This window comes from Eurosta solidaginis, chromosome 3 (assembly GCF_040869045.1).
Source record: "Eurosta solidaginis isolate ZX-2024a chromosome 3, ASM4086904v1, whole genome shotgun sequence".
Lineage (NCBI taxonomy): Eukaryota > Metazoa > Arthropoda > Insecta > Diptera > Tephritidae > Eurosta > Eurosta solidaginis.
The window spans coordinates 269,115,351-269,143,181 of record NC_090321.1 but is presented as its reverse complement, the minus strand read 5'-3'; the positions used below and the strand labels follow the sequence as shown (position 1 = coordinate 269,143,181).

Genomic DNA, 27,831 nt, shown 5'->3' with positions numbered 1-27,831 from the left:
ATAAATTGTTAAGCAATTTGTATATCTAAATGCCGTATTAGACAAAAATTGGACTACAATACAAAACTGCATACTAAAAAAATGCCTCAAAATTTTTATTTGAACAATTTTGTGAAGATTTTTAAAAACGTTTTTAAGTTATACAACTCAATACTGTTTTCTAAATTTAATTAAATAAAAAAAAAAGAAAATAGCTTATAAAATTTGTTAATAATTAATCGTGCAATTTTTTACACACATGTGTATTCATTTTGTTGTTGTTGTTGTAGCGATAAAGACACTCCCCGAAGGTTTTTGGGAATTTTATCGATGTTGATGGTCCTTTGTCTGATATAGATCCGGTACATTCCGCTAACAAACACCACGGGAAGGTGAGGTTGACGAATTGTGTTTGAGAAGCTATACATTTCGCTGGCAACCCCTTGAAAGGACTGAGCTATACAACCTCTTGAATCATTTGCGTATTTTAGTCGCCTCTTACGACAGGCATACCTACCGCGGAAATATTCTAAGCCCCCTAATAATATAGTTCACTTACATTTCAAATAACAAAAAAAAGTTTATTAATTTGAAATGCTTGCAGCTCCACCGCCCACGCCATTAGTTCAGCAATATCATGCCGAACAACAACCAGCCCAAAAACGTACATCGTCAAAACCACTTTTGGCAAATGTTGAACGTCAAGCATCTACACCAAATATATTAACAGATACTGAGCAAGATAGTGATGAACCTCCTCGTTCAGCGCTCTTAGAGTCCATTTGTAAATTTAATCGTGGTTCATTACGTAAAGTGCGCTCTAATGATTAGTAAAAATATAGACAAAAATTTTAAAAGAAAAGCCAACAGGACAGTATGTGCACTGGTATTATTATTCTTATTGTTTTATGCACAATAACTCCAGCCAAAATCAATCACCACCTCCAGAAAAAAAGCTTTTATAAATGAACACAAAATATATTAAATACATACTTTCTAAAATGCAGTATCTAAATTTTTAATGACACTTATGAATAAAACCTTAAAACAAAACAACTGGGAATGATAATCGATTAAATTATATAAATTTTACACGTGCTAATATTGATGTTAACGTATATACAAACATCTCATAAAATATATACCTACATATACTTAAAACCAAAATAATAATATTAAGAGCATGTTTTACATTAATCACTCACAAAAACGCAAATTTATTTCAAAAAAAAAAACAAAAAATATATATAGAAATAAATAAATATGTAATACACACCATTAAGTAGATTAATATGTGCATAAGTGTGGTATTGTTGTTGTAGTACGTCTGTCCACTTTATCTGCTACATCTACATATATACATATTTGTTACACTCAAAGTGAAGCCATGCAAAAATACTAAATAAATAAATCTTAAGTACTCGTGATTTTTTAATATATACACAAAAACATATGTAAATTAAATGGAACGAACGTATTAACTTTTTATAATTTATTGCTCATGTTGTTCTATTCTATTAAAAGCCTATTAATGTACCAGAAAAATATATTTGTTTGTGCTCTCCTACCGAATAGCCTCAAAAGTTTTAGGTGTATACACTGGGCTTTTAAAATGGGCGTTATATACCTTTACCTGAAAATAACCTTCATTTTTCGGAAATTTATAACTTTGATACGAATGATCAACTACTACTACAATAAAACTATAAATTTTTTGTTGGGCTTCGTGCTTTTCGGCCGATAAATATAAGGCAAAAATACTAAATTTTTTCTCTATCCTGCTACGTGTTTCTTCGGAGAGCTTTTTTATTAGGTTAAAAATATTAAATTAGTAACAATGAACATTTACACCCAATCGTTTAACTTACATATGAATGGAAAAATTAATAATGTAAGCTAAATCACAAATTTAGATACATAATTTACGTGTTACTGGCCTTGCTTTACAAACCGTACAAAAACCAGTTCGAATAATTGGCCCGAATGAAGAAAAAAACCATACATTTATAAAGAGTTGAATACTATATTAAAATGCATGATTGAATTACTAGAGGTATGTTCTTTAAGGACAGCAGAACTTCGATACTCAAATTAAAAAATCACGACGGGTTGCTTAAACGAAGCAAGGAAAAAGTGAAAGGAATAACACTGTGGAACAAATTCAGGTTAGCAAAATTTTGGTCGATTCTGAGAGTGAGGGGTGAAAATAGAGGCTAAATTAGAAGTTCCGTATCGCGGCGTTTGTTTATGTTAGTTCAAATTTTGTTTTAATCGACCTTCGAAAACCATACAAACAATATGCTGAAAATCGGCATTTGACTGCAAAGTTCGAAGGTCGATTAAAAAAAAATTCGAACTAACATAAACAAACGCCGCGATATGGGTTTTCTAATTTAGGCTGTATTTTACCACCCACTCTCAGAATCGACCTAACTTTTGCTAACCTGAATTTGTTCCACAGTGTAATTACATATATCCCCTTGTAGTAGAAAACTACCTCAAGTAGCATATTAGTTAGGGCGGGTCGATTTGTATGGACGAAAGTTAGCTGAAATCGCGGCATCGATTTATCGATAGGATTTGGGCTCAGGAAAAAAGTTCCGAGCCTGCGAAATTTCAATTTTTTTACTCTTTTTCGACTTTGATTTTTAAGGTTTTTTTCATGACCTACTAAAAACATTTTCATTTCATTGTAAAATTTTCATGTCCAGTCCGACCCAAAAATGTCCGCTAAAAACGGTGGCGATCACAGTTTTTTGAAAAAAAAAATAATGAAATTTCGCAGGCTCGAAAATTATTTTTTTGGGTATGCGTAGTGGAACCTGAGCCCAAATCCCATCGAAAAATCGATGGCGCGATATCGGTTAATAAATCGACCCACCCTAATATTAGTACTAATAGTAATTATGTAACATTATTAAGTTTTAACTACATATTTCGTGAGAAGATAAAGAATATATTACTGCTGGTTTTCTTAGAAGATTAAACTTAGACTTTGAGAGAACAGTTCAATGTACAGCTTATGTGCGGTTTCACTACACGGTTTATTGTCGTGAAACATAAACAGCAATGAAAATCGGATAGTTTACTCACGAAAACTCTGAAAATTATCTTACAGTCAATAAACAAGTCAAGCGTACAGACCATTCTTTACAAACTATGTTGCGATTCCACAAATACTTAAATGCAAAAGAAAGTTAAATTTGACAAGAGTTTAACTCTTCGACTTTGGCAGCTTAGCTGAGATGAGCAGCAAAATTGTATGCTATCTAAGAAAGTGGCAAGGTTAACCTTACTCAACTTTAACTGGAGTTTAAACTCGCACTAAAAAATAGGGCACCGACCTTTTTAACAGATTTATAAAAGGGCAGAACCAAATACCCAGATTTATTTATTGAAAGTACGTAATCAAAAGTTTTTTCTGTTAAGATAAACTGGTGCGGCTTTTACGGGCTTTGTAGGTTAACGGAAACCTATACGAACATTGTAGCTATTATCCAAACTAAGTAATTTATCAGTAGTCAGTGCACGATTCCTTGGTGTCCGTATTCATGAAGTGTAGTCTTCATAAAATTTCCTTTGTGAGACCACGTTAGTAGATTTTAGTATATTTAATACATTTACTATATTATAAAGAAAAATAATAGTACGAAACTATGCAGTTCACTTGCCCTATTTCTACTACTACAATTTTTCATAAATTTGCAAAGAAGCAACACAGTTGGTGGATGTCAATTCGACTTGGGAGCAAGAAGGCTGCAATTGTCAATAATTTCGTCTAGCAAGCAAGCCTCTTGCAATTGAATCATGACTTGAAAGAAAAAGAAGGAAAAATTATAGAAATTCTAAGTTGGACCATTCGAGTTGAATGGCTCCTTATATTAGAGTTTACAAATTTTACACCCAATTAAAGTGTTAGAGGCTGTTTGAAGAACAGAAAACAAACCATTTTATCATGACGCATAAAAACCAGACAGGTAAAGTCAGTAGTACAACAATAAAAATTTGACGGCCCTCATAATCCGGTCAAGAAATTTAATTTATTTGGGAGGGAAAATTTTTGGTACTTCTTTGCTTATTTTTTACTACCTTTGTAATGAAATGTGCGGAAAAAAAACCAAACTCGATATATCTTCACCTTAAAAACGGAGACATGAAAGAAGAGAAGAGAAGAGAGAGAAAACAGACGAAATGGGAAGAAAAAGTAGTGGAAGTCGGAAAAGTAAAGGGAACGAGAGGAAGATGGGGAGTGAGAGTAAAATTAAGAATAGGGGCAATGGTTTGAGACAAAGTAGTAATAGAGGTTATCAGCAAGATTAATAAGATATGGATAAGATTATGAGTAATAGTGAAAAAAAGAGCAAGAGCGGGAAGAGTAAGACGAAAAGCGGAAAGATTTACGGGAAAATGAAAGGGATAGGGAAGGTCAATGAGCCGAGAAGGGTAAACTAGCAAATGCAGAGAGACAGATTATAAAGGAGGAAGAGGATTTGACAGAGGAAAGGAAAGCACTACTACAACAACAACAACGGAGGAGAGGCAGGTGGATAGATGTAGAGAGGCAGAACAATATATGTCGTGATTGATCATACGGCTGGGAGTATTTCATACTTGTCTAAACGTTTCCTGGGCTAGCCAGAGCTGTTCAAAATTAAGTTCTGATAAGCCAAATTTCTTTGCCATCGGGTAAATCTATAGGCTCTGATTTATTGAAGCACCGCTGCCGCTATATATTGTTACACCAGCCACCTTTTGCTGCTCAATGAGCCTACCTCAACGCTTGGTCTACATTGATAAATGTTGGGTCTTGGGGCCGCATACCGTTAAACCGGATTTTGTATTGCAATCCTCCCAGATACTCACCGGCAAATTTCTGATATTGTTCCAGATCGTCAATCATCTCATTAACATCAACAGTATGTTTCCACATTCCTTACTGACACTCTGAAGATCCAGCTATTCAGTTCTGTTGACTAAAATGTTTTCATTTAGTCCCAGGAAAAGGAAATAAAACCCTCAACAAAAGGAAATACAGACCGCAGGTGTTAATTTTTTGCACGGTACTTTGTATTTCATAGAGGCATTAATGTAGTATTTTTTTATGATATTGTAACGAATTTTGGGAAATTCTTATCATACACTGTGAGGACCAAATATAAAGCATTAATTTGGCCCACAAAAAACACCGCCCCACAACACAGGATCAGTAACACAGACAACGCTACACAAATAAGAATCTACATAAGAACACGATCAGCAACATAGCCAACACAACACGAAACACAAACAAGTCTCTGAAACATCACTAGCGCAAGAAGTTGCCGCAACACTCCATAGCAACACCGTAACCATGGCACGCAACGAACTAAGCTAGCAACATCAAGAGCATTGGCTATGAAAAGGGTAACACAAGAAGACAGCAGCAGTCAGCACGCGGTTGTGGTTGCGACCGGAGCTACTATTGGAGCGTTCTGGAAGGCATATCGGTTTTGACCATTGCAAGCGAGTGCGGTTCATAGGAGAAAGGCGTGGACTAAGAATTGTGGGTAAGCTGGTTTTGACCGCTCTACAACGCTTTAGCCAACGCTCGCTCTCTCGTAAGCAAACGTCCTCCACAGCATCGTGATCTCGCGCTCAACCAAACGTCAACCGTGGCAGAAGTACGTAGACATCCGCAGTAGAAGTGAATCGAAGTGAAACGCCACAACGTGACTGTACCGAGGCTAACGGATTTCACCTAACGGGACGCGAAGTTGTGATTGTTACCCGAGCAGCAATTGAAAGGCATCTGAAAGGCGTATCGGTTTTGACCATCGCAAGACAGTTCCCTTCATAGGAGAAAGCCGTGGGCTGGGGATTGTGGGTAAGCTGGTTTTGACCGCTCTAAAACGCCTTAGACCACTCTCGCTCCCTGCTAAACGAAGGCCCACAGCGTCATGAGCCCGCGCACCACCGCCGTAAGCCTCGGCAGAAACAGCAGAGTCACGCAAGCACACGACGTTGGCCACAGCAGAATCACGCAAACATACGACGTTGGCCGCAGCAGAGCTACGCAAACATACGACGTTGGTCACAGCAGAGTCACGCACGCATACGACGTTGGCCGCAGCAGAGCTACGCAAACATACGACGTTGGCCACAGCAGAGTCACGCAAGCATACGACGTTGGCCACAGCAGAGTCACGCAAGCATACGACGTTGGCCGCAGCAGAATCACGCAATCATACGACGTTGGCCGCAGCAGAGATACGCAAACTTACGACGCTGGCTACAGCAGAGTCACGCAAGCATACGACGTTGGCCGCAGCAGAATCACGCAAGCATACGACGTTGGCCGCAGCAGAATCACGCTAACATACGACGTTGGCCGCAGCAGAGCTACGCAAACATACGACGTTGGCCACAGCAGAGTCACGCAAGCATACGACGTTGGCCGCAGCAGAATCACGCTAACATTCGACGTTGGCCGCAGCAGAGATACGCAAACTTACGACGCTGGCCGCAGCAGAATTACACTAGCATACGACATTGACCACAGCAGAGTCACGCAAGCATACGACGTTGGCCACAGCAGAATTACGCGAACATACGTCGTTGACCACAGCATCATCATCATCATCCACAGCAGAGTTACGCAAATATACGACGTCAACCATACAAGAGCTACACTCACGCAGACGCACCGACATAAGCCGCAGCAGAGACAGCGCAGTCGCTAACCGTAAGAGAAGCACGCCGACGCAAGGCGCCACTGAGGTAAGCTTAGACATACCCAGGCAGCGACCAGCAAGGCGTCCTAACGGAACACGAGGGACCGTTAGCCCACCACTAATCATAGAGCAAGCATCAAACGAAGTGAAGAATACATACACACCCATCTTTCTTTTATTACATTTTGTATTATAGTTATGGTAAATAGAGTTAAAGCAATAAAGTGAATTTTATATGAAAACGATTTGCAAGGTGCCCCGAAATACAAATTTATTGTAAGCGAACCTTGAACACGGCGAGTATACCCGAGCACTTATTGAAGAAGCACCGGGGCAAGAAAAAGCTTCGTTACAACACCTTATGCAAATGTTCGAATCGCTAAATTGTTAAATAAATAATTCCAGTATTCAGTAATGCAAAATGGTCTTTATTAGACTAATTTGAGAGTACCTCACAATAACACTTATACTTCACAGCTAATTGCGTGTTTAAATCAAACTGATTAGTTATTACTCAGCTTGCGCTGCTTGCATACTCTCCATTGCTTCACTCGCATACCTCTACCAAAGTCTAGACGTTTCGTCTTCTAAAACTGCTGTATCTCCTGCTTGGTAATTGAGCTACATATATGCGTGTGTCTGTGTGAGTAACAACTTCGGCTGATGACTACATCTGTGTGTGAGTTATCTCTTGGTTGCCTTTTATATATATGTGTAAATGATGATTGATGTGTTCATGTATATATGAGTGGCTGCTTCATGTTCTTTATTTTGTTGCGTAATTATTTATTTAGTATCAACTTAGTGATGCTAATATTCGTCACAATATTAAAAAAGTGCATATTGCAGATAAGTCAAAAAACAGCACTTAAATGAGGGGGCGTGTCAAATGCGACTCCATTTTGTTATATTGACTTCTCCTGTCTGGTTTTATTGCGTCATGCCATTTTCATAAAGAGAAAAAAAGCTGTATTATTTTAAAAATTTTTGCATTTTCGACAAGTGGCATAAAAATACTATTCCAAAATTTACAACTTTATAAATATAAAACAAAAATAGCTTTACTAGTTATAATTTTAAAACTACTTTTTAATACGCAACCATTAAAGTTATCAATAAGGATATTTCAATTCTATTCTATTCTAAATGTTTCAATTATTAGACGTCTTGGCAAGCAAACTTATGAGTATCATAAACCTTTAAATATAAAATTGTACATACATACACTAATATAGTCATGCACAAGCTTAAAAAATACAATTTCCTTACAAATTAAAAATAAAAATAAAAACACTCACTAAATGCACAAATTATAGAAATATTATTTTAAAATATTTATTTGTTTTTTACTACATCTTTATGTTTCTTCTTGAAAATAGTTGTCTTCGTCAAAGAAAGACATATGTTAACTGTCTATAATAAAGGAGTCATTATTGTACCAAAAATATACAACAGTTTCCCTGTGTTTTTTTTAACAGATGCTAATTAGTTTGTTTTAACTATTGAACCCGGAAAATGGGGCAATGAAGCCAACGATGCTGATAGTTTTAATCTGGACTCAAGATGTTAGTTCAAGTTCGAAAGTCATATACTACAGTCTTAACTCTACACTATATACACACTAGGGTGGGTCGATTTATATGGACGAAAGTTAACCGATATCGCGCCATCGATTTTTCGATACGATTTGGGCTAAGGAAAAAAAGTTCCACTAAACATACCCAAAAAAATAATTTTCGAACCTGCGAAATTTCGTTTTTTGAATTTGATTTTTAAGGTTTTTTTTCATGACCTACTAAAAAAAAATCATATTTTTTTTAAAAAAACTGTTATCGCCAACGTTTTTAGCGGACTTATTTGGGTCGGACAGGGTATACATGAAAATTTTACAATGAAATGAAAATTTTTTAGTAGGTCATGAAGAAACCTTAAAAATCGAAGTCGAAAAAAGTCGAAAAAATTTAATTTCGCAGGATCGAAAATTAGTTTTTGGGGTATGCGTAGTGGAACTTTTTTTCCTGAACCCAAATCCTATCAAAAATCGATGGCGCGATATCGGTTAAAAAATCGACCCAGTCTTATATACACACTGCAACATCGATAACACTCCCCAAAACCTTTGGGCATTCTGTGGCATTTTTGCTTTCATGAACTCCACACATTAATAGATCAATGAAAGTCAGTGTTCCGGTTCAGAGGTGGCACAGAAAAGAAAATTATTTACGCTTCGTTGTTTTGGAAACTACAAGGTAATACAAATATGTATGTATATGTTCCATTCGTTTATGATGAAAAGAAAATGTGCTCCGCGATATCGACACGAAAGGCGATCTATTTACATAATTTCGCATATGAGGTACAAGCCGAAAGGGATTCGTACGAAAAGTCGAAAATAAATACATACATATGTCGAAGTTTCAAATTTTTAAAAATATCGAAATCATATTTTGTCGAAAAAAAAATGTTGACAAAATATTTTGACGAATTAAAAAAAAAACCGATGAAATTTGTGTAGTACCGTGACGTTCCCAATTGGTACTTCACATGCTACTTCTCCAATTACATGGGTGTCCCCTTCCGTGGCTGTCGTAATCTTGCTCCAAGTGGTGGTCTTATCTTCTTGTTGACTAAACCTGATCGTATGATGGAATGAGCCGCACCCGCATCTACAGTCAGTAAACGTTCTTTTCCATCCACATGTCCTCCGACAGTAAGATTGCTTGACCTTTTTCCAATTTGCGAGATAGAGATTATGGGGTATTCAATTGCGGGAGCCAGCTGTCGCCCCTTGCGGCTGACGCGATTTAGTTTAACGATTAGTGGACTTAGAGATTTGCTCATCTCCTTCAGCTCTGCGTTTACGACTAACCACATTGTTGGAACTATAAGGGTTGGTGCTGCAATAACGTGCAATGTGCCTTGGCTTTCCGCACGTAAAGCATTTGACGGCACCATAGTTTTTCAGCTGCGTTCCGTTTTAATGCTTCCAAAATTGTGTCTACCCAGCCTGGCCTCTCCACTTCCACGCGCTGAGCTTTGTATGCGGGCTTACTCAAAAGTGACGCTGTTTCCTGGGTCAGTGCATGGGAAGCCGTTTCAGCAAATGTTAGCTTTGGGTTTGCGTATGTAGCTCGCTTCGTTTCCACGTCCCGTATGCCATTTATAAAACTCTGGATTTTTACCCTCTCGGTGTATTCCACGGCTGCGTCCGAATTTGCCAAATGAGGCAACCTTTCAACATCCGAAGCAAACTCTTGCAAAGTCTCATTAGCTTTTTGGTAACGGTTTTGCTATTCTATTTGATATATCTGTTCCCTATGCTCGCTTCAGTAACGTCTCTCGACAGCGGCCATCAATGCATCATAACTGTTCCGTTCGTACTGTCGAATAGTCTGTAAGATTTCTGCAGCTGGTCCTTTCAATGAAACAAATAGTGCAGCAACTTTCATCTTCAGCATTCCAGTTGTTCACTGTTGCGGTCTTCTCAAGCTGGAGCATAAATAACTGGAAAGGAACAGAACCGTCAAAGGATGGTGTTTTTACCTTTGGATTACTCGCTGAAACTGCTGGGAGATTTAGTTGCAACTCCTGTATGCGACCTCTCAATGTTTCAATCTCGGTATCGATTTTGTCTTCGAGTTGTAAAATTTTTGTATGCTGCGCCTCAAACTTCGAGGAAATACGTCTTTCTTGCTCTTCCAGTTGCGCAGAGATCTGCGATGATATCTGTGCTGAAATTTGCGTCAACATTTCGAATATTCGTGCCTCCGGTGCTTCAATCTTGGATGTAATCTGTGTCGACGTATCTGAAATACGCGTTTCTTGTGCTTCAATCTTTGATGTTATGCGTGTCTCCTGCGATTCCAGTTGAGATGCCATGTGTGTTTTCTGTTCTTCCAGTTGAGATGACATATCGGTTGATATTTGTGACGACATTTGCTTAAGCACTGCTAGTATCGCGTTAGTGTCTACACTTGCCAATGGATTCGGAGTCTTTATCTTCTCCTCCATTTTAGTCGCCGACTCTGACACATCAGGATGAAAAGTGTGTTCATTAACGTCGACTCCCTCCGATTCGATAAACTGTCGTAGGCGTGCTGAACTGAAGTTCGGATTTATTGCCGGTTGTATTCAATCTACGGCTCTCCAACTCCTTCTTCAGTTGCTGGATATTCAATTCACTCAACTTTGCCATGTCCTTGTTGTGCTCTGCAGCTCTGGAATTTTTTCAACAATTCCTCTCCTGACACCAATTGTAACGAATTTTGGGAACTCCTGGTTATTGTACACCTTCTGCAAACATTCAAATCGCTAAATTGTTGATTAAATCACTCCAATATTTAGTATTGCAAACTGGTCTTTATTAAAATTACTTTGAATGTAGTACTTCACAATTATACTTCACAACCAATAGCGTGTTTAAATCAAAACTGATTAGTCATGCTTCAGCTTGCGCTGCTTTTATACTCTCGGTTTCCTCGTTCACCCATTTCTCCTAAGGTCTAGTAATTTCGCGAACTTCATGCTTGGCTAGCAGCCATATACATGTATATTTGTAGTTTGTAGCCATATGCGTGTGTATATGTGAGTACTACTTCGGCTGATGATTACATGTGTTTGTGAGTATCTCTTCATTGCCTTGATTGATGTTTGTAAATGATGATTGATTTGTTTAGAGTGGCAGCTTACTTTATTGTGTCGAGAATACTATTATTGGCGATAACAAATATCCCGATTGGAAAAGGTTAAGGTGTGTTGCACAGGGCTTCAAGTTAAGATTACGCTATGAAAACTCAATATAATAAACTACGGACACTATGTGACACCCCTTAAATTATGAATATTTCATAATTGTTGTATTTATTGTTGAAATAGTATGTACTTGAAAAATTGTTTTACACCTCTAATGCTTAAGTATGAATGTATAATAAGTAGCACAATCCAGCCACCACGATTCACGTAAGTAATATTAAACTGAAATTAAATATACATTAGTATACATTAGGGTGGGTCGATTTGTATGACGAAAGTTAACCGATATCGCGCCATCGATTTTTCGATAGGGTTTGGGATCAGGGAAAAAGTTCCACTACGCATACCGAAAAAATAATTTTCGAGCCCGCGCAATTTCATTTTTTTGACTTTTTTTCAACTTTGATTTTTAAGGTTTTTTTCAGGACCTACTAAACAGCGCACATTTTTGGGTCGGACAGGGTATACATGAAAATTTTACAATCAAATGAAATTTTTTTTAGTAGGTCATGAAAAAACCTTAAAAATCAAAGTCGAAAAAAAGTCAGAGGCTCAAAAAATTTTTTTTGGGTATGCGGACCTTTTTTTCCTGAGCCCAAATCCAATCGAAAAATCGATGGCGCGATATCGGTTAATAAATCGACGCAGTCTAGTATACATACCTATATTATATACATATAAATAACACATTACAATATCGTATTGTAATTAGTTACATAATATTTGTTAATTTACTTAATAAATATTATAACGTTATACTTATCCAACATTTTCGATTTTTATTTATCTCGTCGGACGAGCCCAAGATCTCCTGCTCCCTCGAAAATATAACTTAAATATAAATATCTTTACAAATTGATCGTAAATGAGTATATGGTGACAAAGCATAATACCATTTTTTTTTTTGTTGTATCTTATGTATTTTTCACTAAAGTACGAGTCAGAATCCCTTAGAATCACCTTTTTGAGATAATTCATAAATTTTACGTTACGCTTAAAAAATAACCTTGTGGCGCTCCTTCACCAGCTAAAATAACTCATCTATCTGACCCCTGCTGTTATCAATAAAAATAAAATATTTAAAAAAAAATTTTAAGTTAAACGTTTTTATTGAAAATAATACTTACATTAAGTAATAATAATAATAAAAGCTAGAAAATAATTAGGTAGGTCCTAGGTACTAGTCATCACACTCCTCATCGATCTAGGGCGTTGATCAGACAATTAAATAAAAGCGTTGGACGCGTCAAATTAAACTTTTTTTAATTATTTTATTTTCAAGTTTTTAGTCTTTATTTAACTGCCTACTATTTCTCATTCTCTTCAGTTCATTTAGTGACTCATTATTACAAACACTCTTTCCTGACAATTTGTTACAATTTAAGTCCACAATACATAATCCTTCCAAATCCCCTCCTCGAACTCCAAAGTATTTTGATGTCACTTCTACAGGAATGTATGTAATATTTGTTCTAAATATTACCCAAATCGGACCACAAATAACATTTTTCTGAATATCTCGATCCTTACGCCACCTAGCGGGAGTTTTTTTTACAAAGCGATTTCTATTCCCGTATGTAATATGTGTTCAAAATATGAGCCAAATCGGACCACAAATACGATTTCCTTTAATATTTTGATTTTTTTCATTGGTCGCTTTCTATTCATGTATGTATGTATTATGTGTTCTAAATATGAGCCAAATCGAACCACAAACACGATTTTTTGAAATATTTCGATCCATGCGCCACCTATCAGAGTTATTTTCTTATTATTGCATTGTCATCGGGTTGCGAACTATATTCCAAGTTTGAAGATTGCAGCTTATCGGGAAGTTACTTAAATTTCAATTACAAAATTATTTTCGCTACACAGAGTCAAGCTAAATAAAACTGTTTAAAAACCCGGCGCTTATCCATCTCGATCCATTTACCCAAGCAAGGAACAGCAGTGGAAACTAAGCAGCCAAACAAGCACCGAATGGCTAGCAATGCTGAAGATATTTAGGGTTGGACAGCCCTAGAATTATACAAACAGCTATGGCAGTTGTCTGAAAAAGTTTCTTTCTTCTATTCTAATTTTAAAAAAATTCAATTAAGTAGGAATAAGTATATAAAAACTATAAGGACGAAAAACTATTATTAAGGCCTTAAGCTTGTATTCGAACCTATTCGAACCGTACTTCAAACAAATTCAGAAAAAAGTCGTTTAAAAATGTAAAAGACTTTGTGAATTTTTGTATTCTGAGTTCGTTTTCACAGATTTGCGGGATAATCTATCCTCTGGACGTCGGGTGCCAGATTAGCACCATGATATCTGAAAGCATTCGAAACCCTTTTATCATCCGCCTAACTTTCCATTCTAAGCTCACCGAAAGTTTGCCTTTCGGTATCACTTTTCTTTTTGCAGAAAGGGACACGCCCATTCATTAATCATCTAACCACGGTACTGCGAAATATGCTATTTCAACCAGGTGAAACTGAAGTTATATGATTTTTTTGATGACATACATATGTTTGCTAAGGTTAGTGGCTACTTCCAGAAAATGCGTTGGCTGTGTACTGTTCAGTTAACCTTTTACATGCGTAGCGGTCTCCCACAATTTGGCAAAAAACATTTCTTAAAAATCGAATGTCCTTGGAAAATGGATTTTGTCCTGGGATATGTCCCACCGGTTTTCGAACTCAACTTTTCTTGGGACTCATAGGGCGTAAATTGCTTTTTGGACAATTTTTAAAATTTCTAGTGGGATAATCCATCCCCATGGTAACGGGCGGGTTAACTTGTTCTGCTGAAATCACATGACGTAACCAGCTTCTCAATGATCGTTTCTTAGTGTCTCGTTTCACGATCAGGCGATCTGCATACAGGTTATATTGCATATGGGTATATAGTAAATTTTAATTTATTTGCAATCTACTGGCATCCCAATGGAAGTCTACAACATATCTGAAGTATTCGTATTATTTATTTATTTCTCCGTGCCGAACAACAAACCTTTTTGTATATTTTCTGAATTTTTTATTTCAAATACATATTTAGTTATCATAATCTGATATTTTGCGGCATCATGGAAAGCACTCAAGGAGAGGTACGTCCTCATGAATATTGAAAAAGTGTGAACATATTTTCGTAAAGTTGTCCTCGAAATGTATGTGAGTGAGAAAAGATGGGGAGACATCTTTAAAAAAAATTAGGGTGAAAACCGTTAATACAAAGGGTTTATATTTCTGACTGTTAGGAATACATAATTTTAAAAGGTAACGTTTTACAAGACGGTGCACCACCTAATTTTTATCAGAGGTGGTATCAAAAGACGCGTCCATTTCTAGAATCCGGAAGCGAAAATTTAAATTTTTATTTCTGTCAAAAGATATCAAGCAAAAAATAGGCTAAAATTTTCATGTGGTTGTTGTTTTTTTGCCAGATTTGTTGTACACACATACTAATGCGAAAAGGTGTTCTGCGAACATTTAGTTTTGATCCTCAAACCAGTGTCGGACCCACCCAGGCAGCGTTGCCACATATTTTTTTTCCCAAGTCTTCAAACGCCTCCCAACAAAATTTCAAAAATCGTCATATCTATGGCAACAACCAAAGTCGAGTTAGGACGAAATTGGGTTATTACCAGGGGCCATACGATTGTATCCGCCGAGAACCAAAATGATGAAAAAATAATCAACAATATTAACTTTAAAAGCTCTTTCCTGAAAATTGTCTTTGGTTATTATTTTTTGTTGCCATATATACCATATAAAAACCTTTTTAATTCATTTCGTTTTATTTTATAAACAACAGAAACGTCTTAAAAGATAAATTTTGTATTACATATAAAAGGTACTTATTTTCAGTCACTTTCATTTCTTAGTTAAACATCTTCGCGTTCATTTTTTTAGCATTTTTATTTGCGGTTCGGGAACGGTTCGGTACGGGAAAGTCAAATAACCTGGGCTATAGGGTCGTTCAAGCCCTATAAGTCTCCGGGCCCGGATCGAATCATTCCTGCGCAGCTTCAAATGTCTTTGGGGATGTCCTGCCGCTGGTTGGCCATCATATATACTAACTGCCGCAGGCTTAACTATATCCCAAAGTCTTGGCACACGGTTAGGGTTATTTTCATTCCGAAGGCCGGCAGAAGCTCTCATGTATCACCTAAGGATTTCAGGCCAATCAGTCTCTCGTCGTTTCTTCTTAAGACGTTTGAGCGGTTGATTGATCTGTACCTACGGGAAAGGATACCTCGGGGGTTACTGTCGGCTTCACAGCATGCGTACTGCAAGGGCAGATCGACGGAAACGGCTCTCCATTCGATTGTAAAGCAAATAGAGGGGTCCCTAGAACACAAAGAGTATGCTCTGGGTGCCTTTTTAGACATCGAGGGAGCTTTTAACAATGTCTTACCGGGGGCAATCGAAAGAGCTCTGGTGGGTTTAGGAGTCGAGGCGGCTTTGGTTGAATTTATTAGCAAACTTCTATGCGGCAGAATTGTCGCAGCGGAGTGGGGTGGGGCCATAATTAAGAGGAAGGTGTGCAGTGGCACGCCACAGGGGGGTGTCCTATCTCCTCTCCTCTGGGTTGTGGTAGTCAACGAGCTTCTTGTGGAGCTGGAAGCCAATGGTTGTCGGGTGGTTGCCTATGCAGATGACCTCGCTATCCTAGTCAGAGGCAAATTTCTGGGCACCCTGCGCGATGTTCTGCAGGGCTACCTGGATACTGTGGCTAGGTGGGCTGAGTCCTGTGGGTTGGCGGTCAACCCGGGAAAAACGGAGTTGGTCCTTTTCACAAGGAGATATAAGATGCCCGATTTCAGAACGCCCTCGATTGGAGGGGTACCGTTGGTACTTTCTGATAGGGTTAAATATTTGGGGATTGTTTTGGACAAGAAACTGTCCTGGAGACCCAATGTGGAAGATCGGGCCAGGAAGGCCGCCATTGCCTTGTACTGCTGCAGAGGAGCTATCGGAAAGAGATGGGGACTCTCGCCAAGAATAGTACACTGGCTTTATGAGATGGTGGTCAAACCGATTCTGCTATATGGGGTGCTGGTCTGGTGGAAAGCACTGGACACGGCGAGCACCTCCAAAATGTTAGTGTCAGTGCAACGGACGGCGCTGATCGGTATCAGTGGTGCTCTCAGAACAACACCTACCTTGGCACTGAACGTCATGCTGAACATATACCCAGTAGATATTGCGGGAAAGGCGGCCGCGGCAAGGTCGTTGGTCAGGCTTCGTGATATGGGATATAGACTTTCTGACCAGGGACACTCTAGCCTTCTTACCAGTTTCGACTTCATCCCAGACAGAACGGACTACTGTATGCCGATAACTGCTCCCTATACAACCTTCACCCCAGTTATTCCAGAGAGAGAGGATTGGGGAAGTGGAATTATCTGGGGCATGGGACCGGTTAACTTGTCACGGATGGGTCAAAGCTGGATGGAAAGGTTGGTGGGGGGGTCTTTTGTCAAGAGCTAAATTTAAGCCGCAAGTTTTAGTTGGCTGATCACTGCAGTGTATTCCAAGTGGAAATTGCTGCGATTAAGGATGCGGTGGATGGAATGCTATCCAGTGCTATCACGGTTAAGGAATTTAACATCTACTCTGATAGCCAAGCGGCTATCAAGGCCCAGGGGCGGATACAGGTCTCCAGATGAGGGGGGGCGATCATGGCCGAAAGCTCAAAATCCATTTTTGCCATGGAAGTCAGTAATATAAATTAATGATTAACTTCAGAACACCATTTTGACATAATTACAAATAAACGTATCGAATTTATCTTTAAGCACTCAAATTAGCTCAACTAATTGAAAGAATTCGAACAAAAAACAATCAAGAAATGATTTTATACAGCTCAAAGGTAGAAGCTAGTTCTTTTTGATAAGAGAGTTTCACTTGTGGGTTTAACTAAGTGGAGTTATTTTGAATTTATATCTATTGCAGCAATCAAAAAAGGAAAAAACGAGATGAATAATTTGACTTCAGACCCCATTCTTGGAAACGAATGAACTTTTGTTTACAACGAATGAACTTTTGTTTACAATTGAATGAACAGACAGCTGATTTCGAGCCCCATTCCTGGAAACGAATTGAGAGAGAATACAAGTTTCGTATCAGGTCATCAGTGGCTCTGATATTGCATAAATGAAACGGCATATTAGGTATGTTCCGGAACTTTTATAAAAAAAAATGAAGTTGGTTGGTGATATGAAGAATTTTTGTTAACAATTGATTGAACAGACAGCTAATTTCGAGCCCCATTCCTGGAAACGAATTGAGAGAGAATACAAGTTTCGTATCAGATCATCAGTGGCTCTGATATTGCATAAATGAAACGACATATTAGGTGTGTTCCGGAACTTTTATAAAAAAAAATGAAGTTGGTTGGTGATATGAAGAATTTTTTTATGTTTTGCAAGGTCACCATGTTTCAACTATTTTATTCACAAACCATGGCATATCTGCGGCAATAAGCGGAAAAAGCAAAACTCATTTATTATTTACCTTTTTTCGCTAGACAAGCAGACAAAAGAAGATAAGAAATATTTCATTCAATCTCAATTTTACGGAAATCTAAAAAATGCATTTCAATTTCTGGCAAATTAAGCACGCCCAATATTTAGTCAGGTAGGCGATCGCGAAAGTACTTCGGTCGCGACTCACTTGGATCTCCCGAGGATATATCCAAAGTTGAGATCGGTATCATTCGGAGCTTTATCGTTGCTACCCAGCGATTCTCTAAGTAGCTAGATCTAAGTCACCGTTATTTTTGGTGTATGTGGTATCACAACGGACCTTCGTGTTGTCCAAGTGAGCTATCCTTATCAGGGCAGCTACCACCTAACCTATCCTATCCTATCCTATTTGCGGTTCAATATTATGACAGGAAAACTTATTTAATTTTAAATAATTTTGAGCTCCAGGCCTAACACTAATTATTTTATCTTATTATTGTTGTGGTCGATTTTTCTTATATGAAACATTTTTTAAATTATAATAGAAGAAAAAAATAATTTTTTTTCATTTAAGAAAAAATTTATCATAACAATAATAAGATAAAATAATTATTGTTAGGCCTTGAACTCGATTCAAATAAGCGATCTTAGAAGTCAGTTTGGTTTGGTTGAAAATTATTTTAGAAAAATTCGTTCTACATTTCCTGATGAGTAAGACAAGCACATTACATCTGCAACGAAAGCAGCGTTTAAAAGTAGAGTCAGCTCTTTTGATAGTAGAAAAAGTTTTCCAAAAAACTTCTGGAGGAAGCTTAGAAATGTCTTCAAAATATGTCTTAAATTCTAAAAACTTCAATTACCTATACTCGGTAACAATATCCCGCACAATTTTCTGATCGATTGTGTGTGAAAAATGTTGCAAGACCATATGCAAAGAACAACTTCTTTGGGATCCATGAAACTTAAGTTTTGTAGTACAACATTGTTAAAATCAAAACGCTTTTTAATTTGATCGCACAGTTCACTATGAAAAATAATAAAATCTTGTTTAAATTTGAGTTCTTGCTCGGAAACGTTAGAGGCAGTCTTAAATCGTCATTTTTCATTACAAAATCGTCATTTTAGTTGAAAATCATCAAAATGACGACGGCGTCGTCAATCTGTCAACGCTGCACCCAGGGTTAATTTTTAAATAGCGTCCGAGGGCCGCCAACGCAAAAAGGTGTTCTGTTCCAAAAAACTATGGATCGGGCCCCATATTACGGTTTTTTGTAAATAATTTTCGACAGAGATGAAATTTTTGCTTTCCGCTTTCGGATTCTTAAAACGGAGGTTGAGACGCGTCTTTTGATACCACGTTTTATAATCTTTGATAAAAATTAGGTGGTGCACCGTCTTGTAAAACGTTATCTTTTAAAAGTTATGTATTTAGGACTGTATATTAGACTGGACCGATTTATTAACCGATATCGCGCCATCGATTTTTCGATAGGATTTGGGCTCAGGAAAAAAAGTTCCACTACGCACCCAAAAAAATAATTTTCCAGCCTGCGAAAAAAAAAATGGCGAAAGGGTAAATTTTGCGACCAAAACACTCCCCGAAACCCAAAAAGTTTTTTTTTTTCAAAAAACTGTTATCGTCAACACTTTTACAACAGTTTTTTGAAAAAAAAAAAATATATATAAATGCTATCGAAAAATCGATGGCGCGATATCGGTTAATAAATCGACCCAGTATAATATATATACATTGATTTCATCTGTCCGACGAATCTGTTTAAAATACCAGCATTTAGGAGCAGAGGAAGGAGGAGACCTCCACTGAGTTGTGAGAGGCTGGTATCTTGAAACGGGGATAGCTGGCGTGACATTTTAAGCGGCAAATCGTCTAAGCGGTTTAGTGCCAATTAATAGTAATCCTACAATTTCAAATTTTTCTGCTTTTACTCGAAGCTACCAACAAAATAAAGCTAAATTTATAAAAAAAAAAACATTTTAATATATTTCTGGCATGTGTTTGCAGATGTCGTTCGGAGTCGGCGTAAACATGGGACCTACATTTGTAGGGAAAATTAAAATTAATTTGTTATTTTATAAATAAATATACATTTACAGTAAAAGTAAATCAAGCGTCTTTAGAGTAAGATAGTGATAAAAACTTCGAAAGACTTAACAAGTAGAACGATTTTAAAAAAGCCAACGATTCTTCATTTCTTTGAAACAGATCGATAGATGTTTGGCTCTTGGAACAGTTATACCATAGAAACAATAATAAGAATCCCATGGAATGAGTTTAATTTTCCTACTTTTTCTTTTACATTCCAATTTCACTGATTTTTACCCTTTTTACTCTGAACTTAATTATTCCGTTAATAACTTACATTTTATTATAAGTAAAATTATGTTGAGCTAATAATTTATGGTAAATTATTCGATCTTCGCCTACTGTAACATGAACTATTTCTGATTACAAATTATTTTCTAAGTTTTCGTTTGGTCAGCTATAAAAGGGTGGTTTTTTAGTTTTTTTATGCTGGTCCCAATTCATTAAAAATATGATTATGGCCTTTTCCCCGAAATAGTCACATGGTCAAATTGAAATTTTCCTAAATGGCCACTACACTAAATTTTGAAAAGTCAGCTGGCCTTGTGGCTACTTTAAATATCAAATTGACCTTTTGACCAATTCATATGCCCATAAGCTAAATTGACCTTATGTACGTTGTCTTTATGTCACCCCACTACCAACTATTGCATCGGCCCTTAAGATAAGTGTGCAAAGTTCCAACTGATATTACGGCAATTTTAAGTGATCGTAAGGTAAATTGAAGTTATGTGCGTTGACCTTTTGTCACTCCAGCATAAAATTATTGCATGGTCATCGGTCCTTGACGACTGACCTTAATGCCATTAGTCATTAGTGTTCATGAGGTCAATTGACCTTATGTCCGTTGAATTTAAATCACCTCACCATGAAATAATGTTATTTTCATTGGTGCTTGATACGTGCGCAAAGTTAAAATTTACCTTATGGCCATTTGAAGTGGTCATAAGGTCAAATGACCTTGTGTTCGTTGACTTAATGTCACACCATCATCAAATTATTGCATTGTCATCGGTCTTTTATATGCCTATAAGGTTTGAATTAAATCTGTCCGTTTAAAGTGGTTCAAAGTCGAGTCCAAAGGATTCGGTTACATACAAACAAACAAACATACAGGTGACTGTCATATGTATAAGGGCGTTAAAAAGGCTGATGGGTTATGGATGATTAATTCAGTGAATTCATTAACACAAAGCCGAAAAAATTTATAATCATGCTTTTGGCAAGAGGGCGACGATATGAATGTAAAGGGTCAGTTATATGTAAAATATACACAACCACAAGCAAGCAATATGTGCTACTCTGAAAGTGATGCTCATTTTTCCACTCTTTGCAATAACAATGTTAACAGCACGGTAAGTGAGAGAGTCGCGCGCATAGCACATTCATGAAAATCAAAATTCAACAGACTTCCATGCAATGCAATGCAATGCACTGCATAGTCTAATCAAGTACACGCAAATCTCATTGAACAGATATTGTTTGTGAGAGCAATGTTGCTGTGCCCTGCTATGCTATGTAAGTATAACTGACCCTTAACTGATAAATTTTAGGTAGCCAAATTTGGATAACTTATCCATAATTTGGTCGGTCGGCTTGTCGCGAATGGCGTAATTTTCTTATTAGCACGATTGACTGAAAGCGAGTGCAAAATCCAAAGTTTGCGAATTCATATACTGATACTCGCAGCATTACAGCACATCAGTAGGTACGTATGTATGTAAATGTTATTAATATTTACATAATATCTGTGAGGAACGAACCTATCATCGGTTCAGGAACACACATACAATCGATTCACAATACACATTCCTATATATACATATTACTACACAACCACTTTTATTGTACCACTCTTGATATACATATTATTGAAGATTGTTCTAGACACGAACTATAATAAAACACGTGCCTTCTCAATCGTTCTATTTTATTTAACAAAAGTAATTTGTACCAAAGTTAAGGTACATTACATGGTGCCGAAACCCGAATTAAAGCGAAAAAATGCCAGAATCAGCAACTAATAGCGAAAAACCGGACCACAATATTAGACCACCAAAAAGTTTTGTCATCAACAATTACCAAAATGTGGCAAACGAGTGGAAATTGTGGCGTCAACAATTCGAGTGGTACGCGATCGCGACAGAACTGGATACTAAGAAACCAGAAGTGCAAGTCGCAGTATTCATGTCGTCGGTAGGAAATGACGAAGCAGTAATTTACAATACTTTTAATTTAACAGAAAGTGATAAAAAAAAGCGTCAGCACAATCAAAAGGCGATTTACGGAATATACACCCCAAATCAACGAAACGTACGAAAGATATGTATTCAACACCATCGTACAAAAGGAGTGTCAAACATTTGATGAATTCGTTACAGATCTAAGAAGCAAAATTAAAAATTGTGGTTACGGGACGTTAGAAGACACTTTAATTCGCGACAGAATAGTGGTAGGTATAACAAATGATACAACAAGAGAAAAACTACTAGCGGAAAGCAAATTAACCCTGGAAAAAGCAATAGATATATGTCACTCTGCAGAGCAAGTTAAGATGCAGGTAACAACAATGAATCAAGCGGCCACAGTTGACACCGTTACGTGTAACAAAAAGCAAAATAAATAAGACATCAAAGAAACTAGCAAAAAAGATAAACCCTTTCACTGCAATAGATGTGATACCACGCACGGTCGCCGTAACTGTCCGGCCTTTAAAAGGGTTTGCCAAAAATGCAAAATAAAAGGCCACCTTACCAAATGTTGCAAAAGCAAAACGGTCAACGAACTGGTCCAAGACCGAGAGAGCAACGATTACAGTTTTTTAGTGTCTACGGTAGGTGCGGATTTAGACAGTGTGGACGTCGAAGACTGGTATGAAAAAGCTACGCTGGCCAAAAAGGTAATGGTAAAGTTTAAGCTTGACACACGTAGCCAGTGCAACGTTTTAAACTACGAAATAATAAAGAAAATAGACGTTCACATCAGTCCATCGCCAACAAAGCAATTAACGTCGTTTTCAAACCATAAAATCCCCGTACTGGGTGAAGTGGTCATAGACACGCTTATTAAAAAACAAGAGGTACCCATAAAATACTTAGTTGTCAAAGTGGATGTTACAGCAGTGCTTGGTAAGTCAACATGTGAGAAATTGAAATTAGTGAAGCGTATTGAAACTTTAACTGTTGATGAAAACTTATTTGAAGGAATTGGTTGCCTTAAGCAATACAAATACGACATAGACTTAATAGAAAATCCTAAACTAAGCATATGCCCTGCGCGAAAAATCCCGCATACTATTAGACAGCAGGTTAAAGATGAGCTTGATAGTATGGTAGCGCAAAAAATAATTAAACCCATAAGCAAGCCGACACCGGCTGTATCACCCATGGTCGTAGTAAAAAAAAATAATAAAATTAGACTCTGTTTAGATCCATCGGAGATAAATAAAAATCTCAAAAGACGTTATTATCCACTTACTACGTTAGAAGAAATTACAGCCCGCATCCACGGCTCTAAGTGGTTCACGTTACTCGATTGTAAAAAAGGCTTTTGACAACTGCAAGTAACGCCCCGTACTTCAGAATATCTGACATTCAGTACTCCATTCGGAAGATACTCTTGCTTAAGAATGCCATTTGGCTTAGCATCGGCTCCGGAAGTTTTCCAACAAGTAATGAGTTCGTTGATAGCGGACGTAAAGAACGCGGAGGTGTCTATGGATGATGTTCTCTTGCATGCCACCAGCAAACTAGAACTAGAGAGGATCACTCAAGAAGTACTTGACAAATTCAGAAAAGCAGGCCTTAAGCTTAATAAAGAAAAATGCGTTTTTAATACACAAGAAGTAAAGTTTCTGGGACATATAGTCTCCGCTGAAGGGGTAAACCTGATCCCGAAAAAATGGAAATTATAACGAAAATTAAGCAACCGGAAAATGTTAGAGTTGCAAAGATTCTTGGGTATGGTAACATACGTGTCGAAATTCATAAAACATTTGGCAGATATCACCCAACCACTAAGACAATTATTGCGAAAAGATGTTGAGTGGGTGTGGGATACGCAACACAATGAAGCATTCAATAAATTGAAAAATCTGTTAAAGAATCCACCAGTACTAGGGTATTATGACACGAAAGCGCCAATTTTGCTGTCAGTAGATGCCAGTAGTTATGCATGTGGCGGAGTACTAATACAAAAACAGAAGCCGATCGCTTACTGTGCGAAATCGTTCACAAAAACCGAACAGGGCTATAGGCAATTAGAAAAAGAAGCAAACGCCATTCTAGTAGCATGTAAAAAATTTCACATGTACATCTGGGGTTGCAAGATTTAACGATCGAATCTGACCATAAGCCTCTTGAGACAATATTTAAAAAGCCAATTACAGATGCACCACCGAGATTGCAAAGAATCATGTATCAAATCCTGCCTTATAATCCAAAATCACTTATAAAAAAGGTACGGAATTGTATGTAGCAGATTTACTGAGTAGAGACTGCGAGAACTTAGATAGTGAAGACTTAAATACGGAAAATTTACAAATATGTGCTATTGTGCCATTCACGAAAACGCGAAAAGACGAACTTAAAGCAGAGACCTCAAAAAGTAAAGAAATTAATGATTTAAAGTCAACCATATTAAAAGGATGGCCAGAGACCATCAATAAAGTGCCGGTAAATCTCAAAAAATATTGGTACTACAGAGAGGTTCTCAGCGTTTACGAGGACATCATTTTTAAAGATCACAGAGTATTGGTTCCAAACTCAATGGTGCCATTAGTAATGAAACATTGCCACCTTAGTCATAAGGGACTACAAGGGACGCTAAAACTGGCCCGTGACAATATATTCTGGCCAACAATGACCAAAGATTTAACTGAGTACATAAAAACTTGCAGTGCATGCAGCAAAATACAAAAAGATAATCAGATGGAACAAATAAATTTACAAGCAGCACCGAAACGGCCATGGAGTATTGTCGCTTCGGACATATTCCACTTAAGAGGAAAGGATTATATCCTCATTGCAGACAGCTACTCAGGATACTTTGACTTTAAACAACTAAACAATATCAACAGCTTCAACGTCATTAAAGAACTTAAGACAAGGTTTGCTACCTTCGGCGTACCGGAAGTACTATTATCAGATGGTGGTAAACAATTTGATTGCAGCGATTTCAGGGCTTTTCAGAAAGAATGGAACTTTGAACATAGAATTTCGAGCCCTCATTTTCCACGTTCAAATGGTCTAGCCGAACGCTATGTACAAGAGGCAAAAAACCTGATGAAAAAGTGCCTCGAAGACAACACGGACATACAGCTAGCGCTGCTACATCATTGGAATACTCCACGCATGGACCTAGGGTCTCCAGTTCAACGGTTAATGAACAGAAGAACCAGAACGCTATTACCTACCAATGAAAAGCTACTCAATCCAAAAATAATAAAAAACTTAAGCAAAAAACTAACAAAACTCAAGGAAGGTGAGAAAGGAACAGCAGATAGAAATAAAAAACAGAGTAGAGAATACACAATGCAAGAGAAAGCACTGCTTAGACAAAGCCATAATAACTGGGCTCCAGCTTACATAGTGAGACCAGAAGGACACCGCTCGTACAGAGTACAAACCGAGGATGGCGCCATATACAGAAGAAACACATGGCATCTTAAGCCAGCCACTTCATCCCTCGACGTTGATCCTAACTTGTCCCCAAATCGTCCTACTGTTGAACCAAAAAACCAAAGTTCTTCGAGTCCAACACAGCCACCGACAGAAACCACAACACAACAGTGTCCGCCAGATGACGTGCCTCGTGAAGCTGAACCTTCCACGCCTGCTACACCACAGGATGCAGCTAGCCTCAATCATCCACCACGCACTCGCTCTGGACGTGTAATTAAAACACCCGCAAGGTACCGCTGAAAAGGAGGGATGTCAGGAAAGAACCTATCATCGGTTCAGGAACACACATACAATCGATTCACAATACACATTCCTATATATACATATTACTACACACCACTTTTATTGTACCACTCTTGATATACATATTATTGAAGATTGTTCTAGACACGAACTATAATAAAACACGTGCCTTCTCAATCGTTCTATTTTATTTAACAAAAGTAATTTGTACCAAAGTTAAGGTACATTACAATATCGATTTAACATTTACTCAATTTCGAGTAACAACAATAAAATAATTGTCGTTATGGTGATACATTTATAATTTAGTAATAAATGGCAGAAAATTGGTCTAATCTCGCGAATTTTTACCTTGGTCAGGGGCAGGATGAGGTATTGTTGACAACAAAAAAGTGTCTATTTATACGCTCAGAAGAGTAAGAATTAATTAGTTATTACACCCATTTGCATTAAGTACACACGCAATCATGCATGAACATGCATTTACATGCCATTTTCACGATAGTAAATTGTTTTTTTAATTTATCACAAACGCATAGCACACGAACCTATACATACATGTAATAGTAGTAAATACAACTCCTAATAATCATTTAATGTAATTCCCGCCAATCACGCAAATCCTTATGCCAGCGAACAAATTTATCAAATTCGCATATGTAAATGCGTAACTAAGCAGCTCGTGTGACTAAAAGTAGTAAATCAAAAAATTTCACATAAAACAATCAATCTGTTGTTTTAATAAATAAACACAATTTAATTTTAACAGAGACGTGGTTCAATCAAACAAGGCGGTGGACGTAGAGTTAGCGTCGCCTTTACAGTTCCTCAATCGCGGGTAAGACATAATGACTTTGCCACAAGAAGACAGTAATGTGAGTTCAACAATATCTGTGTTTGCAGCCAGTTTTAAAATATTTGCCATCATATCGTTTGGAACCAAAATATCCATTAAATAAGGAAGTATGCGAGAAAATCATTGAGGCTGTAATGCATAAAGCGTTCGAAAACTTTAATTATTCACCAAAAACTTCGTTAACGTTGTGCGCTCAAATTAGTGAAGAAATCAAAAATCGTGTTAAAGCACAACACTTTGATCGGTATGTATGTTATATGTATTCTTTTAAAGAATGTAGTAAGTTAATTGACCATAAGTTGACCCCAAACGAAGGAATCCGAATTTGTCGAAATTCAAACTTTTCTGTCCGTTACACTGAAAGAAAGACTGGTAAAATCAACCGTCCATCGCAACAAGATGTTGTATCAACTGCGCACATATCGTTGATTCGTAATTGATCGTTTTAGTAGTCAAATAAACAAAAAAAGTTGTTTCATTATACTTTACCCATAGTTTTGTAAAATTAACAATTATTACTGTCGCTCTAGGAATACCAATCAAAAATGTTAATATGAAAGAGATTTCAGTTCATTTGGAAATTACCAGTGCAAACTGTTAAATTAACACAGTTTATTGTCGAAATGACACTGCCAATGAAATCTATGGAAATAATATATATTTCTGTTTTTTCTAGATTAATAGCGTAAACTTTTACATCAACATAGTTTTGTGTTCATATGACACTAATACCTCTGGAAAATATAAAAGCCGGATAAATATATATTTAAACTTACGTATTTTTTTTATATGTATAAATTACACTTAAGTACATTTCATTTATAATGATTTTATTGCTATATTTCGTAATATTAATTAAAATAATAATCACCCCTATTCTGCATTTCGATTACGTTCCCGTTCTACGCTCCGCTTCAATCGAAGTTTGGTATTCTGCATTACGACGGAATTGTAAAGAGAAGAGGAAGAGCAAATGATTTTTCGAAATCAGCTGATGGTACGGAATGTGTGAACATTGGAACAAAATAAATTCAAGAAAATTTGTAAAAAAT

The 27,831-nt window shown here is 37.2% G+C and overlaps 2 protein-coding genes across 5 annotated transcripts in view; both read left to right on the top strand.

Moving 5' to 3' along the window:
• The window catches only part of LOC137245555 (PX domain-containing protein kinase-like protein), a 29,798-nt gene extending 21,775 nt beyond the window's left edge, over nt 1–8,023 (top strand). Inside the window, exon 8 of one of the 2 annotated variants that reach the window (XM_067776420.1) lies at nt 584–8,023. In XM_067776420.1, coding sequence (XP_067632521.1) covers nt 584–810 — 227 coding nt within the window. In that variant the 3' untranslated portion in view covers nt 811–8,023. Of the gene's footprint in view, nt 1–559 lie in introns of both variants that reach the window. The other variant, XM_067776421.1, reaches the window with a different exon arrangement.
• Nucleotides 1–27,831, top strand: part of LOC137245556 (dynein light chain Tctex-type protein 2B) — a 66,245-nt gene that overhangs the window by 20,982 nt on the left and 17,432 nt on the right. Inside the window, exons 1-3 of one of the 3 annotated variants that reach the window (XM_067776423.1) lie at nt 14,448–14,532; nt 26,693–26,761; nt 26,827–27,023. In XM_067776423.1, coding sequence (XP_067632524.1) covers nt 14,512–14,532; nt 26,693–26,761; nt 26,827–27,023 — 287 coding nt within the window. In that variant the 5' untranslated portion in view covers nt 14,448–14,511. Of the gene's footprint in view, nt 1–14,447; nt 14,533–26,106; nt 26,296–26,692; nt 26,762–26,826; nt 27,024–27,831 lie in introns of those variants that run through there. The other 2 variants (XM_067776422.1, XM_067776424.1) reach the window with 2 other exon arrangements.